Source organism: Macrobrachium nipponense, chromosome 15 (assembly GCF_015104395.2).
Source record: "Macrobrachium nipponense isolate FS-2020 chromosome 15, ASM1510439v2, whole genome shotgun sequence".
Classification (NCBI taxonomy): Eukaryota; Metazoa; Arthropoda; class Malacostraca; order Decapoda; family Palaemonidae; genus Macrobrachium; species Macrobrachium nipponense.
The window spans coordinates 29,088,940-29,103,917 of record NC_087208.1 but is presented as its reverse complement, the minus strand read 5'-3'; the positions used below and the strand labels follow the sequence as shown (position 1 = coordinate 29,103,917).

General features: G+C 36.1%; 1 protein-coding gene across 3 annotated transcripts in view; it reads right to left on the bottom strand.

Moving 5' to 3' along the window:
* LOC135227060 (structural maintenance of chromosomes protein 6-like) overlaps positions 1–14,978 on the bottom strand; it is a 287,005-nt gene that overhangs the window by 137,519 nt on the left and 134,508 nt on the right. For all 3 annotated transcript variants that reach the window (XM_064266876.1, XM_064266875.1, XM_064266877.1), the window contains exon 12: positions 7,759–7,905. In XM_064266876.1, the coding sequence (XP_064122946.1) occupies positions 7,759–7,905 (147 nt within the window). The remainder of the gene's footprint in view (positions 1–7,758; positions 7,906–14,978) is intronic.

Below are 14,978 nucleotides of genomic sequence, written 5' to 3'. Positions count from 1 at the left end.
TTTCATGGGCAGTAGTTTTGATTAAAATATTTTGTTCCCCTATTTTATTTAGTCTAGTTTGATGGCACAACAAAGTTTAGGGGAGTTTCATCCATGTTGCATTTGCACCATAATTTTTAGTCATTAGATTTAGCAGCTTTACCTACATTTTGCAGCTTATGTTTGGCGGTAAATTTCCTTTCCATTCTTTTCTCCATAACAAATAAGGGTATACAGTGGACCCACCCTATTCGCGTTCTCCGGATTCGCGGATTTCTCTCGGGAACGTTTCCCCGCATTATTCGCGGTATTTTTCTATGAGAAATATTCACAAGTTCCTGGGTTTTTTAATCAATTTCATCATAAAATACACTTTTTGTGATAAAACTATTAATAAAAACAAGTATGAAAATTTTTAGTGGTTTTTCTTGAGTTTTAACTAACAAAATAGGCTGTTTTTAGCATTTTCATAGGGGTTCCAAACATTCGCGGGTTCTAACTATTCACGGGGGGGTCTGGTACGCATCCCCGCGAATACAGGGGACCACTGTACAGTGCTTTAATGTAAAAATATATCAGTTCTATTCTACCTAACATCATTTACACCATAAATACGATAATTATTTACTATCGTAAGATGGTAGAAATGCAAGCAAAACAGCTGGTTGTACACATTTATGCAATGAGTACAGTGCTGCTAATGATACTTTTATCATTCACATTTACTTTAACTTGTTTAACTAGAAGATGGGATAAAGAGATGAAGACCAAGGTTAGTCTAATGTACAAAAATGATCTTACTTAGCTGTTCGTATGACTGAATTGTTCTTAACAGTTTTATGTAATCCAAAATTGTTATTTCAACAAAATGATAATGAAATTTTAACCCTCTTACGCCGACTGGACGTATTTTACGTCGAGATTTTTTGTCTCCGTGTGCCGACTGGACGTATTTTACGTTGACTTACAAAAGTTTTTTTTTTAAATTCGCGGAAAAATACTTATAGGCCTACCAGCCTAAAACTTTTGAATCACGCGCCTTGGGGGATGCTGGGAGTTCACGGATCAAGGTGTTGTTTTGTTTACAATCGTTACGCAGGCGCGCAAGCGCGAATTTCTTTCTTGCCGCACTAAAAAGTATCTGTGACACATCTCGGAAATTATTTCGTCACTTTGACATAATTTTTGTACCATTGTAAATTAGCCGTTACATGAAGTATTAAATATGAAAATGTGCGCATTTTTATGTAGAATACAACAATAAAATACTCATGATTGTAGCTTTTATCAGTTTTGAGATATTTTCATATAAATAACGATAATTGCCAAAATTTCAACCTTTGGTCAACTTTGACTTTACCGAAATGGTCGAAAAACGCAATTGTAAGCTAAAACGCTTATATTCTAGTAATATTCAATCATTTACCTTAATTTTGCAACTAATTGGAAGTCTCTAGCACAATATTTCGATTTATGGTGAATTTATGAAAAAACTTTTTCCTTACGTCCGCGCGGTAACTCTTCCAAAAAAAATCATACATGCGATTGTGGTAATGTTTGCACAATTTTAAAATTAGCCGTTATATAAAGTTTTATATATGGAAATGTGCGCAATTTCATGCACAATACAACTAAAAACAACCCATGGTTGTAGCTTTTATCAGTTTTGAGATATTTCCATATAAATAACGATAATTGCCAAAATTTCAACCTTCGGTCAACTTTGACTCTACCGAAATGGTCGAAAAACGCAATTGTAAGCTAAAACGCTTATATTCTAGTAATATTCAAGCATTTACCTTAATTTTGCAACAAATTGGAAGTCTCTAGCACAATATTTCGATTTATGGTGAATTTATGAAAAAAATAACATTTTCTTTATGTCCGCGTGGTAACTCTTCCGAAAAAATCATACGTGCGATTGTGGTAATGTTTGCACCATTTTAATTTAGCCGTTACATAAAGTTTTATATATGAAAATGTGCGCAATTTCATGTAGAATACAACAAAAAATAATTGAAGGTTGTAGCTTTTCTGATTTTTGAAATATTTGCATATAAATCACGATAAATAGAAAAAAAACCACGTTCGGTCAACTTTGACTCTATCGAAATGGTCGAAAAACGCAATTGTAAGCTAAAACTCTTACAGTCTAGTAATATTCAGTCATTTATCTTCATCTTGAAACAAATTCGAAGTCTCTAGCAAAATATTTAGATTTATGGTGAATTTAAAAATAATCTTTCCTTCCCTCCGCGCACGGATTCTCCGCCACAAATCTCCAAAATACGTACGTCCCATTCTCGGAATATTTGCTCCGTTTCATATTAGGCATTTCATAGAGTTTTATATATGAAAATGTGCGCAATTTCATGTAGAAAAAAACAAAAAATATTTGAAGATTGTAGCTTTTCTTATTTCCGAAATAATTGCATATAAAAAATATATATAAAAAAATTCGACATTTGGTCAACTTTAACTCGTCAGATATGGTCAAAAACTGCAATTGTAAGCTAATACTCTTACAGTATAGTAATATTCAATCATTTGTCTTCATTTTGAAAGAAATTGGAAGTCTCTAGGACAATATTTAGATTTATGGTGAATTTTTGAAAAAAATATTTGTTTACGTCTGCGCGTTACGAATTCATGCATTATTTTGTGATAATATTTTCTCTCTGTTGCTTTTATCGTTTTACAATGTGTTATATACCAAAATGATTGCAATTTAGTGTACATTACAATGAAAAAAAAGTAACTTGTTACCTTTAACCGTTTTGCGCACAGCGCGATTTGAATACAATTATATATGAAATTTCGTTTTTTGCACTATCATATATCGCATTATTTATATATGATAATGATAATTTTTTTCATTTCTGATGGTTTCATACTAAACTTCAGGCAATGACAAAAAAAGGAGCCAAAAATGAACTCTTAATCTTGAAAACTAAGCGCGCTGTGATTTTTTGAAAAAGATATTTTTTCTGCTTCCGCGCTCACTCCGAAACCCCTCCGGCACACGGGAGACAATTTTTTATTTACCGCTCCGGCGTAAGAGGGTTAATGAAAAATACCAAATTTGTAACTAATTTGTATTTTTCATAACTAACAAACCTTCGGTCTTAACATTAGGATTTACTAGCGCCAAGCTGGAAACCAGTAGAATTAAAATTACACTTGTGAGATCCAAGGACTATTGGCATCTATACCAGGTCACGGGGCACGTATACCCAGAATGCCCACGGCTACCTGTGACCCACCAGTTATACTTCTAACCCAGTTTAGACTGCTAGAGGGGTGGTTCGAGGTGGGCCTTTACCTGTTAAGACCTCAGGTTTGTTAGTTATGAAAAATACAAATTAGTTACAAATTTGGTATTTCTTCATATACGGAACAAACCTTCGGTCTTAACATTAGGATAGACTTACTTATTGGAGGGAGGTAAGTCTCTACAACTGACTGGGAGTTTGCCACCTTATCCATTTCCGAATATATAGGGAAATTCTAAGAGAATGGACAATGAACCTAGAACCAAAGATATAAGCGAATCTATTGGTTTCCCTCCTTGGGTGTAGATACCATTCTATGGTTTACTCTTGTCCCTTGTAACTGGATCCACCTTCACCCCTCTCTTCCCTATTATCTAGAGGGGTGTGTTGCTACTGAAAAGTATATCATAACCTAAGATAGCTTCAAAGTATGGCTGACCACCTCACCTGCATCTAGTCCGTTCCAGCACATGACGGTACTCTCCTTCATATTGCCCGTAGTTAAAGGAGTAGGAAGAAAGTAGTAAAGAAAAAAGACCAGTCATCCTTCATCTTAGACTAGACGCAAACTGACCCGCCAGGGGCACTGGATGAGCTATATCACTTGTTGGGCCGCCACCACTGGACCCAAGGAAAAAGTGTCCAAGGATCTATGGGCAACGTCCTTCAAATAAAATGTTGGTGCAGGGACCGCTCCGTTCCCAGAATCTGATCCCTGCAGCTCAACTTGTCGGCCACTATGTTTCTTTTTCCCGGAATATACCTGGCCCTGATGTCTACCAGGTTCTCTACAGCCCACTGATGAAGTTGAACTGTCATCACATGTAACTGCCGATAAACTAGGCCTCCTTGTTTGTTTATATAAGCTACTACTGTGGTGTTGTCTGACATCAATACCACTGAGTGTCCCTTTACTCTCTCCCTGAATTCCTGTAGAGCTAGAAACGCAGCTTTTAACTCCAGCACGTTTATATGGAGTTCTCTGTCCTTGCAACTCCATTTTGCTGACACCATCAACTCCTCCATATGGGCTCCCCAGCCTTCTAGTGACGCATCCGAGAACAGTAAGAGGTCTGGAGAGGATTGTTGAAGGGGGACACCCACTGTCAGATTGTCGTCGTTCACCCACCACAGCAAGTCTTTCCTCATTTCCGCCGACAAGGGAATTTGCTCATACGGGTGATCTACTATTGGTGACCAAAACTCCTTCATCCTCCACTGTAGGGACCGAAGGTGTAGCCTTCCTTGTGGTACTAGCTTCTCCAGGGAGGTTAGGATTCCCAGCACCACCTGCCACTGTCTTGCTGGCTGTGTCTGTTTTTCCAGAAAGGCATTCACCACTTGTTTGCATTTCTCTATTCTTTGGTCTGTCGGGAATACTTTGGCTTCTGTTGTGTCTATCACCATTCCCAGGTACTCCAAACGTTGACTTGGATCCAACTGCGACTTCTCCTTATTTATCACAATACCTAGGCTGTGACAAAGCTGCAGGAGGGTCGCCCTGTCCCTGAGTAATTTCTCCCTGGACTTTGCTATTCCCCTGCTGACTATCCGGGATCGAGCCAACAGTGGCCAGCAAAGATCAAAGAGACCGCGGCCGTAGGGACAGGCGGCCGTGGAATTCCGGGCCGTCTGTCAGAAGATAGGGGCGAGACAAAATCCCTTGTGACGGAGAATGGTACATTAGAGCCGGAGGAAGGAGAAAACCAAGAGTTTCTGGCCTCGTATGCAGAGGTGATTGATTTGATTCGTCAATTCAATAACCTTTCGGAGAAGACAGAAACACCGGCCAGTATGCTTCTGCCTGGAATTAACATGGCATTTGGATTAAAAAGGGATACCAAGGTGTCGTATGAATTGCCTTGTTCGAGTCATGCGGATTCGGTCTTGCAACACGTAAACGCAAAGATTGCAGGAAGGGATAATTCCTTAAGATCTAATAGATCCTTTAAATTTATTCCCCCTCCAATGACAAAGCAAAGGAAATATTATACGACACCGAAGGCCCCTTTGCTGTCTAGACAAGTGAACCCTAATGTTGTAAGATTAAGGCCTGGATTAACCTTGGATCAGGTTAAAATGGAGTGCCCTTCGATGACGTACCAAGAGGCTGCTACGTTAGAAGCAACAGCTTCTTCTGTCTTTCAGGCTGCTTCTTGGTTAGATCTTTAGTCAACAGCAGTGGCGAAGATTGCATCCTCGGAAGTAACAAGAAAAGTAGTGGATGAATCATTATTCATTAGATTACTACAGTCAGGTTCCAAGGCGACTGCTTACCTGACAAACGTAAGTGCCAATGTTTGGGCAAATATCCTGCTAATGAGGAGAGATGCAGCGTTGGCTAGACTAAGCCGCAATGTGGATTTGGATTCCCTGTTAGCGATGAGGAATGGGGATATCTTGGAGTCGCAACTGCTGTTGCCAGAGGTCATACTGGAAGAGGCGATAGATAGAAGAAGGATGGATACTAACGATAGGTTGGTGCAGCAGGCAGTTAGGAAAACGTCTAATAGCCAAACTACTCCTTTGGAGGGAAGACAGCAGCAAATGTCTCGAAAGAAGACAGTGAGACATAACATCCCTAATAGAGCCACAAGACCCTCTTCCCCAAAGAGGCTAAATCATCGGCCCTTTCACAATAGAAACAACAGAGGAAGGGGCAGTAGGGGAAGAGGGAGAGGCTCAAGAAGATAGGATGGGCGCCTCTCATCACTCGGCCACACCGTTGATTTCGGTGATATGGAATTATTCCTCGAATAGGCTATTTATTGTAAAGATATGCCAATAATATATAATGTAAAAATGGTTTTATTACATTTACACTTTGTTGCCAATCGCAAACAACAATAAGATAATGTACAATAATTACTGCTCTTATGACTACATATATTATTCGGAAAAGTTATTTACCACCAAATTGAAAAGGAATTTTTAATGAAAAATGAACGTTATATTATCTAAAATATTATTACTACCGTAATTACACTATTATTAAAGTTTCTGAAAGGTTACCAAAAGATAAGTGTTTCTGTGAGCACAACCATAACTGTTTACATGTTCTCAGCTGGGCTTGCATACATAAAAACTGATTTAATTGATAGGGAATAATTTCACAAACACACCAATACATTTTACTATCTTTAATATCAGTTTATATCATATTGTGAATCTTTCCATGTATGTCAGAGGTCATCGCACTGAGGCCTAGGCTAGCCTACCTATAAACATCACTTAGAATTCAAGGTTTGACTTTTAGAATGGTAGTATAAGATGACCCCCGATTTTTAGGGGTGAATGTTAGAATTTAAATGTCATCTGATACTCGCAAATACTATACAGTATATATTTGCATAATTAAAAATTCCATGACCTAAAGCTAAAAGTGACCTTCTATGGCAATAATAAAAGAAAAAAGTTGTAACTGACGAAGTACACTAAAAGTAAACTCGAAAACCCTTACAAAAAGAAATATCCTTTGGTGAACCTTAAAACTTACCTGAGCCATGAGCAAGTCTAGGAAGCAAAACAAGATCACCCACCAACTGTGTGTGAAAGTTGTGGGAAGGGAATCTCCCAAAACATCTAGGGATTCTTTCTTTCCAGCCATTAGCAACCATTCATGAGGTGGTTCAAAAACTATTTCTAACGCCCTAACCTTCCTATGTAAATGTGTTTATCATACTGAATTGCCACTCTTCTTCCTAGCTAGTAGGCCGACTGAGTAAGCTAAATTCTAAACACATCTATGTCTCAACTGGGATGATAACATGACTGATTGGAATAGTAACATCTTACTTGATGATGGTATCTTAACTGGAGTAAGTAAGTATACCTTAGTTTAACCAGACCACTGAGCTGATTAACAGCTCTCCTAGGGATGGCCCAAAGGATTGGGATATTTTTTATGTATTACATATATTGAGAAATTAATTTCTAATCACCAGAAAAAAATTCCTTTGATTCCATGTTGGCAGAGGGGAATCGAACTCTGGTCTACCGAATCGGTAGGCGAGCATGTAAACCTTGTCCAACAAGGAACTTATCTGGAGAATTAATATCTACTTCAATCTCACACCCTCAGATAAAAATTTTCAGGTAATAAAAGTAATGGAGAAACAAATCCACAGTTATGTAAATGTACATATATTTAAATTGATAAGGGGAACTGAACATATTCCCAAAGGCTATCCCTAATGTTTTAAATTTAAATATATGTACATTTACATAACTGTGGGTTTGTTTCTCCATTTGAAGACTCGTGCTAATATGCGGATTTTTTAAAGAAAAGTAATGTCTGTATGATAAGAAATTGAATTTAAAAAAAAAATTTTGCTCCACATAAATAGACTGTTACTCCTACTCTGTGCAACCGTCTCAACAAATCTATGCAGTCAACTATTTCAAACCAAAGCAAATGCAATTCAAGGAAATAATGTATATGCAAAATTACAAAACAGGAACAAAATAAATGCTATTCTGATATATCAAGCACAAAAAGAAAACTTACCCAATGGGCCCACAGGTTTGGTAGAAAACCTCCTTTGTCTAAAAGTTATATCAATTTTTTCAAGCAATGGTTGTACCCAAGTTCCAAAAACTGTAAAAGAATTTGTATGCTGGCTCTGAAGATTTTTCAATTCTTGTTCCAGACCCTCTGTGCCAAATTAAATAAAAAAATTACCATGTAAAAATATAATTTAATTCCTTAATATTTCAAAACATGCACACAATTTTACAAATATCCTAACTCTATAATAAATGAAAGTTCAACAGACCTCTTTTAAGAATTAAGTATATGCTTGCCTGGTGGTGGAACCACACGACACCAGAAGGTGATATAAGTCTGACTGCTGGCAGCCAAGTGAGGCTTCTGTAATGGCAATTATAAAGGATGCAAGACGGAACTATACAATAAAAAAGGTAACAATTATAGTATTTTTAAATACTTAATATTGAACTTTTAAAATACCATTTTTCAGACAGAAAGTTTTTTTCATACAAACCTATTAACACTTAACCCCTAATGGACATACCCTCATATGAGTAGCAATAAAAGGTTTTGGGTGGTGGACGGATTCACCCATGGTGAGCATCAATGTTACGCGCTATTGATTTGGGGGAATCAGGCATGAAAGAGGTTCCATTAATTCTGAAATCCATAAATTCACTAATGATAACTTTTAGCTTGGCTCAGCTCGCTGATTCTATGCAGCTCATAACTTAGTTGCGTACTTGACTTCAATGAGACCTGTACTGCCTCTCTCTCTCTCTCACATGATGCCTTTTTATATATTTGCTCATAAATATACCCAGGGGTTGCTGTTGGTTTTAGTTCTTATTTTTTATGATAGTATATCAGTTATACTTGTAATTTAAAACAAAAAATTGCAAACAGATATTAGAAAAAGCATGCATAATCCAAAAAAGTTACTGCATCTTTGATCTAAGTAAATTTACAAAAATATTTTACAACATATATACTCCAAATATGTTACTAATTTTAGTTCTTGTCTGTTGTATTCTTACACCATGTGCATTTGCATATCTTCCTCTCTCCATTGATGGGTCTATTTTTCAAGTTGGTCAAACCCAACGCTTCCCCGGGCTGGAGTATTGCATGTTTTTTTTTTTTTTATTTAGCTCGGCTCTTAAGGGTAAGAGCTGTGCTAATTCAAATATATGAGCAAATAGTATACAAAAGAAGTCATGTGAGAGTGAGACAGTACATGACTAAATCATGAGCTGCCTAGAATCAGGAGCTAAGCCAATCTAAAAGTAATGGAACCTCTTTCCCGCCTGATTTCTCCAAATCAATGGTGCGCAACATTGACACTCACCAGGAGGTAATTCGTCCACCACCCAAACCTGTTATTATTACTCATATGAGAGTATCCATCCATTAACGATTAATAATAAAAGCTTTTATCGCAGTTTTTAATGTTCACAGGACCACTGGTCAGACAGATGAAGAAGGTAGTCTCACAGTATAAACCCCATGGACCATCATGTGTTTATCAACCTCATTTTTTCTGGAAATTTTATGCAAGGTAGCTTGAAAGGTAGTTAGGTTCATGTGGCTGTGAGGAGGGTACTCATTGTAAACGATAAATGGCTTTCTATGATGAAAGTTTTTGTTTCAAAAACATAGTTTCTTGATCACAACTTGAAGACCTAGATTAGTTGCAAAAATTACCATATATATACAGTCAAACCCCCTTATTCACAGTCTCACAATTCACTGGCTCACGGATTTTTCTGTAGAACCTATCTAATATAAATTATTTGCCAGAAACCCACCTATTCACAGATTTTTACGTAGAGCAATATTCTGTATTTTCAGACTAAATACTGCACTGTACATACATGTACAATTTATGATAAAATCATGATTTACAGTAGTAATTTTCAAATATAAATATTAAGTTTAATAAGATTAAATAATAACATTTAATAATATAAAACAAATTATAAGTTTCTCTCTCTCTCTCTCTCTCAGATGAGAGAATTTTTAAGCATATACAGGCAGTCCCCGGGTTACGACGGGGGTTCCATTCTTAAGACGCGTCGTAACCCGAAAATCGTCGTAAGCCGGAATGATGTTCTTGAAAACATGTCCACAGGGAAAATTTCACTAATTTGCAATTTTTCTTAGGGCCGTATCTCTAAAATTATCACTAATTTACTTTTTTCATGTGCAACACAGTGTATTCACAAATTACTGTATATTTTCATTAAAATACAAGAGAGAGAGAGAGAGAGAGAGAGAGAGAGAGAGAGAGAGAGAGAGAGAGAGAAATAACTCCTTACGGTTTCAATAGATTGAAATGAATGTCTGTAGGCAACTTTTTCCCCCTTCCATAAATATATATATTTCTCCAGAGAAGAGAGAAAGAGAGGACTGTGCAATTATGTTTGTCTGTCAATCAATTCTTTTGCTGGGAGCGAGAGAGATAAAAGGAAGAAATAGAAACACCAAATGTATGACAAGTATCTTGTGGAGAGAGAGAGAGAGAGAGAGAGAGAGAGAGAGAGAGAGAGAGAGAGAGAGAGAGAGAGAGAGAGAGAGAGAGAGTTGTCCTTACAGTATTTAAAAGAGAAATGGAATGATTATTGTATTTAAAATACTCAGATATGAATTTTGTACTTACAGTTAATAGTATTATTATTGGAAAATATTAATGATAAACTTATTACATACATGTCCATGAAAATGATCTCATCTCAGTAAGAGAGAGAGAGAGAGAGAGATTACATAAAACCATTAAATTCGTTGACCATTGTATGGCATTGTTAAGCTCCGAGTGTCACTGGAGTTGAGGTAGGGAAATTGATACAGAAAAAGACAAAGGGAAGAATTTTCTTTTGAAATTAGTTATCGTATTATTACTACTTCTATTATTATTATTCGAAAATATAATAAACACGTGCATCTACCATAAAAATTCTCTCATCTCAGTAAGAAAGAGGAATTATCCTTACAAGTGAAATGGAAAGGTCATTTTCATCTCTTTAAAATACGACCATTATGAATTTTGTAATTAAAGTTTTATTTATTATTATCATTATTATTATTATTATTATTATTATTATTATTATTATTATTATTAAATAACTGAAATTATCAATAAACATTTTACATACTAGTACCATAAAAATTCTTTCATCTCGGTAAAAGAGAGAGAGAGAGAGAGAGAGAGTGAGTGTTTATCTCTCTCTGTTCTCTCAAAAAATACTTATAACGCTTCCAGCGAAAGAGAGGGAGGGAGTTACCACTATGACACATTATTATCTTGTGTGGCAAAAGAGAGAGAGAGAGAGTTAACCTTAATTAAAAGTGACATGGATAGATTAGTACATATTGTATTTCTTTAAAATACTATCACATATGAATTTTGTGATTACAGTTATTATTATTATTATTTGAAAGTATTAAAAACAAATAGTACAAGTACATAAAAAATCTCGAGTCTCAGTAAATGAGATAGAGAGAGAGAGAGAGAGAGAGAAAGAGAGAGAGAGAGAGAGAGAGAGAGAGAGGAGAGAGAGAGAGAGAGAGAGAGAGAGAGAGGGGGGGGGTGGGGAAATTTCAGGACCGCGTGATTGCAACACTGCAGCTCTTACCCCTCCTGGCTGTCACAGAACTTGATATATCTGAAAGTTTTAGTACCTGGATCTCAAGAAAAGGTTACTGAGAGAAGACTGGGATTTCCTTCATTCTTCCATAATTTTTTATATATAAGCTAAAATCTTACTAATTCACTATGGTATTTTCTTTAATGAATTGATATTATTGCTGTATAAATTAATATTAATATTTGAAAATAGTAAAATATTTGAAAATAGTAAATCATTTATTTATCATACAAAAAAACATACATCTTTGTAGTAGAGAGAGAGAGAGAGAGAGAGATAGAGAGAGAGGGGCGGAGAGAGAGAGAGAGAGAGAGAGAGAGAGAGAGAGAGAGAGAATTATTATTTTTATTATGTGATATCATTTCAACTTATTAAACTTACTAATACAGTATTAATCAAAATTAATATTTGAAAATTAGTAAATCATTTTTGTATTATAAAAATGTATTTAGTCATGAAAATAAACATCAAAATATGCTAATTAGTGATTATTTTCGTCGGAAAATACAAGGAGAGAGAGAGAAACTGTGCTAAACTATAAAGGATTCTTATCATAGTATGCGTTTTTTAAAAGCGTCGTAAACTCGGAGCGTTTGAAGCGTCAGCGTCGTAACCTCGGAACAAGCGTCGTAACCCAGGGTGGATTTTTCAATTAATATTTAAGAAAAAGCGTCGTAACCTCGGAACGTCGTAAGCCGGGGACTGCCTGTATATGTACTATGTCTACTTGTTTTGTACAATAAATAAATGATTTACTAATTTTCAAATATTAATATTAATGCAAGCAGAGTAACATATTAATTCATTAAAGACAATATGGTGAATTACTAAGATTTTAATTCAATAAATTGTTTTCCCTGATCTTTTTGTGTCTCCGACTTAGGGGAGGGATGAAGGCGTAACTGTCAATCATCTTGACACATTGATGTGAAAGGTTTAGCACCTGGCCGCAGTCTCTCTCTCTCTCTCTTGCCAAAGGATACTAGTAAAATGTGAACAATAGATACAGATATAGATAGATAAAAAAGGGAGATTGGATGATAGAAAGATATACATAATATATGCAGTGTTACTGACATTTTTATATGTTTAACCAGATAGAAAGATATACATAATATATTCTGTATTACTGACATTTTTAATTGTTTAACCAATGTAAGTAACTCAGTTCAGCCCTTCTCTCTCTCTCTCTCTCTATGTTATTTGCTGGAAGGGTTAGAGGTAGCAAATCAAACAGCAGGGTATAAATAAAGGGTATATTACCTCAATACTGACTGGTTTGTAGCAGATATGCTATTTGCTGGAAGAATCACTAAGCCAAAAGCAGGTAGCTCTGATGCTTTCTATGGGCATTTCTCCTCTTTTTTTTTTTAAAGATTGATTTTAGTTTACTGATACGTACTGTATAATCTTAAAACCTAGTTTTGTGAATTACAAAGGACCCCCTTATTCACATTCTCAACATTCTCTATGAACCATATCTACCGACTATTTGCTAGACATTTGCGTATTTGTGGTATTTTGCAATGAGAATTATCCACAAACTACTGTATTTTCACATCAATTTCATGAATAAATGCACTTTTTGTGAAAAAAAATTAAAAAACCCAGGTACATATAAGCATTTATTAGTGGGTTTTTCATAAGTTTGAACTAACAAAATAGGCAATTGTAAGCATTTGCAGATTCTTGCTATTCACAGGGCACGTGTGTGTGGTGTGTGCATCCCCCACAAATACGGGGGGTTCCGCTGTAATCTTGATTTACCTTTGTCTGCTAGTGCCATTAGTGTATTAAATATTTCTAACCCTTACTGGACGGGTAAATATATAAATATGTAGTTCTTAGGCTGGGTAAACTTTGAGGTTGGCCAATTTATGAAAAAAATCACATCAATGTTAAGAGGAAGATATGCAAATGTACACGGTGAAAAAAAAAAAATCTAACATTTTCCCTACCTTCCACGAGAGTTGAAAATAAATATTTACAACCCACTGTGGGCCCTCTTTTACAAGACAATTGTAAATTTTACCAACTTAAATATGTTTTTTCTAATAAAAATTTTATCTTGTTTTGTAAAATTATAATTACCACTCACACAATATCAAAACAAATAAGAAATAAAATCAGTAATAAATTCTTAGCACATTTGTTGAAAAATATTTAACGGTAAGTAAATTTACCGAGAACAAAGATTCAGTCACCTTTTTTACTTTTACATGTATTTTTCTAATATTTTTTTGCACTTTCTTTGTAAAATTACATTTACACCGACATACTATTGTAAAAGACAAACACCAAAAGCAACCCCTTGTTATATTTACGAGCAAATTTACAAAAAGATGTCATGTGAGACAGAGGTAATACATTCCGCCTTGAAGTTACAGGCAGCACTGAAGTCCTGAGATGACTGATTTGTGGTTTTAGCTAGTGCAAAAATTGCCATTAGTGAATTTATGGGCTATAGAAGTATTGGCACCTCTTTCCCGCCCAATTCTTTTCAAATAAATGGCACTTAATATTGTTTATCCACAGGATCAATCCATTCATTAAGGGTTGACGTGCATATGCAATTTTGTTCTCTCTCTCTTTCTTAGGGGTAACTTTATTAGTTTTCACACTTGGCAGTAAGATGAGGTTTAATAAGAAGTCCAGTGAGAAAGAGAAAGAGCAGGTGTATGAACTGTTGTTGGAAAGAAGGGGTGTTGAGTCAAGATGATGAGGACTTTGGGCCAGCTAGGTTGATGGAGTTCCATAATCAAGTGACTGATGATGAGCCGATTTATCAGAGACCCCGGTAAAGCAAGAAATTGAAGAGCAGTGTGAGGAATTAGAAAGGATAGGAGTAATTGAACCCATTGTGAGTGCTTGGAATAGTCCAACTGTACTGGTAAGAAAGCCTCATGGAAGAATAAGAATGTGTATTGATTGTCGGAGTAAATGAAGTAACAGTGAAAGAAAGATTTCCAATGTAGAGTAATACCCCAAATTTACGCCAGGTTAGGTTCCAGATCCCCTCGCACAAGGGGAATTTTGGCGCAAGTTTGGCACAGTCTCTAAAAATGCTAATAAATGCTTACTTAAAGAGTTTGAACAATAAATATGACCCTAATCATGATCCCTAAATATTATTAACCCTTTCGGGACCATGACGTTTTTATGACGTCATGGAGGGTGCAGTGACTCTCCCCGTGACGTATATACGTCGTCATAACTCCATAGCACAATAGGAAAGATCTTAGTGTTGGGTTATGTCTCCTATTGGTTTCTGCAGGTGTGGGTAGGCTGTACTAACACACACTAAGCTCCTCCTACTTTCTTTTCAGCCAATCGTGGACATTCTTGGCTAAGACATCACAGCCTCCTCATCAGTCATGCTTGAGTTCATGCATGTTTTTTCACGATTTTCTTCATTTTCTCTGTTTTATTTGCATTTTTACTGTATAACCAGGAGTGAGAACAGTGATATCTCTTCCGAGGAAGAGTATGAGTGATGATGAGCTCTCAAGGGGTGAAATAAGTGAAATACAGTGTTTCCCCCGTATTCGCGGGGGGTGTGTACCAGACACCCCCGCGAATAGTTAAAACCACCAC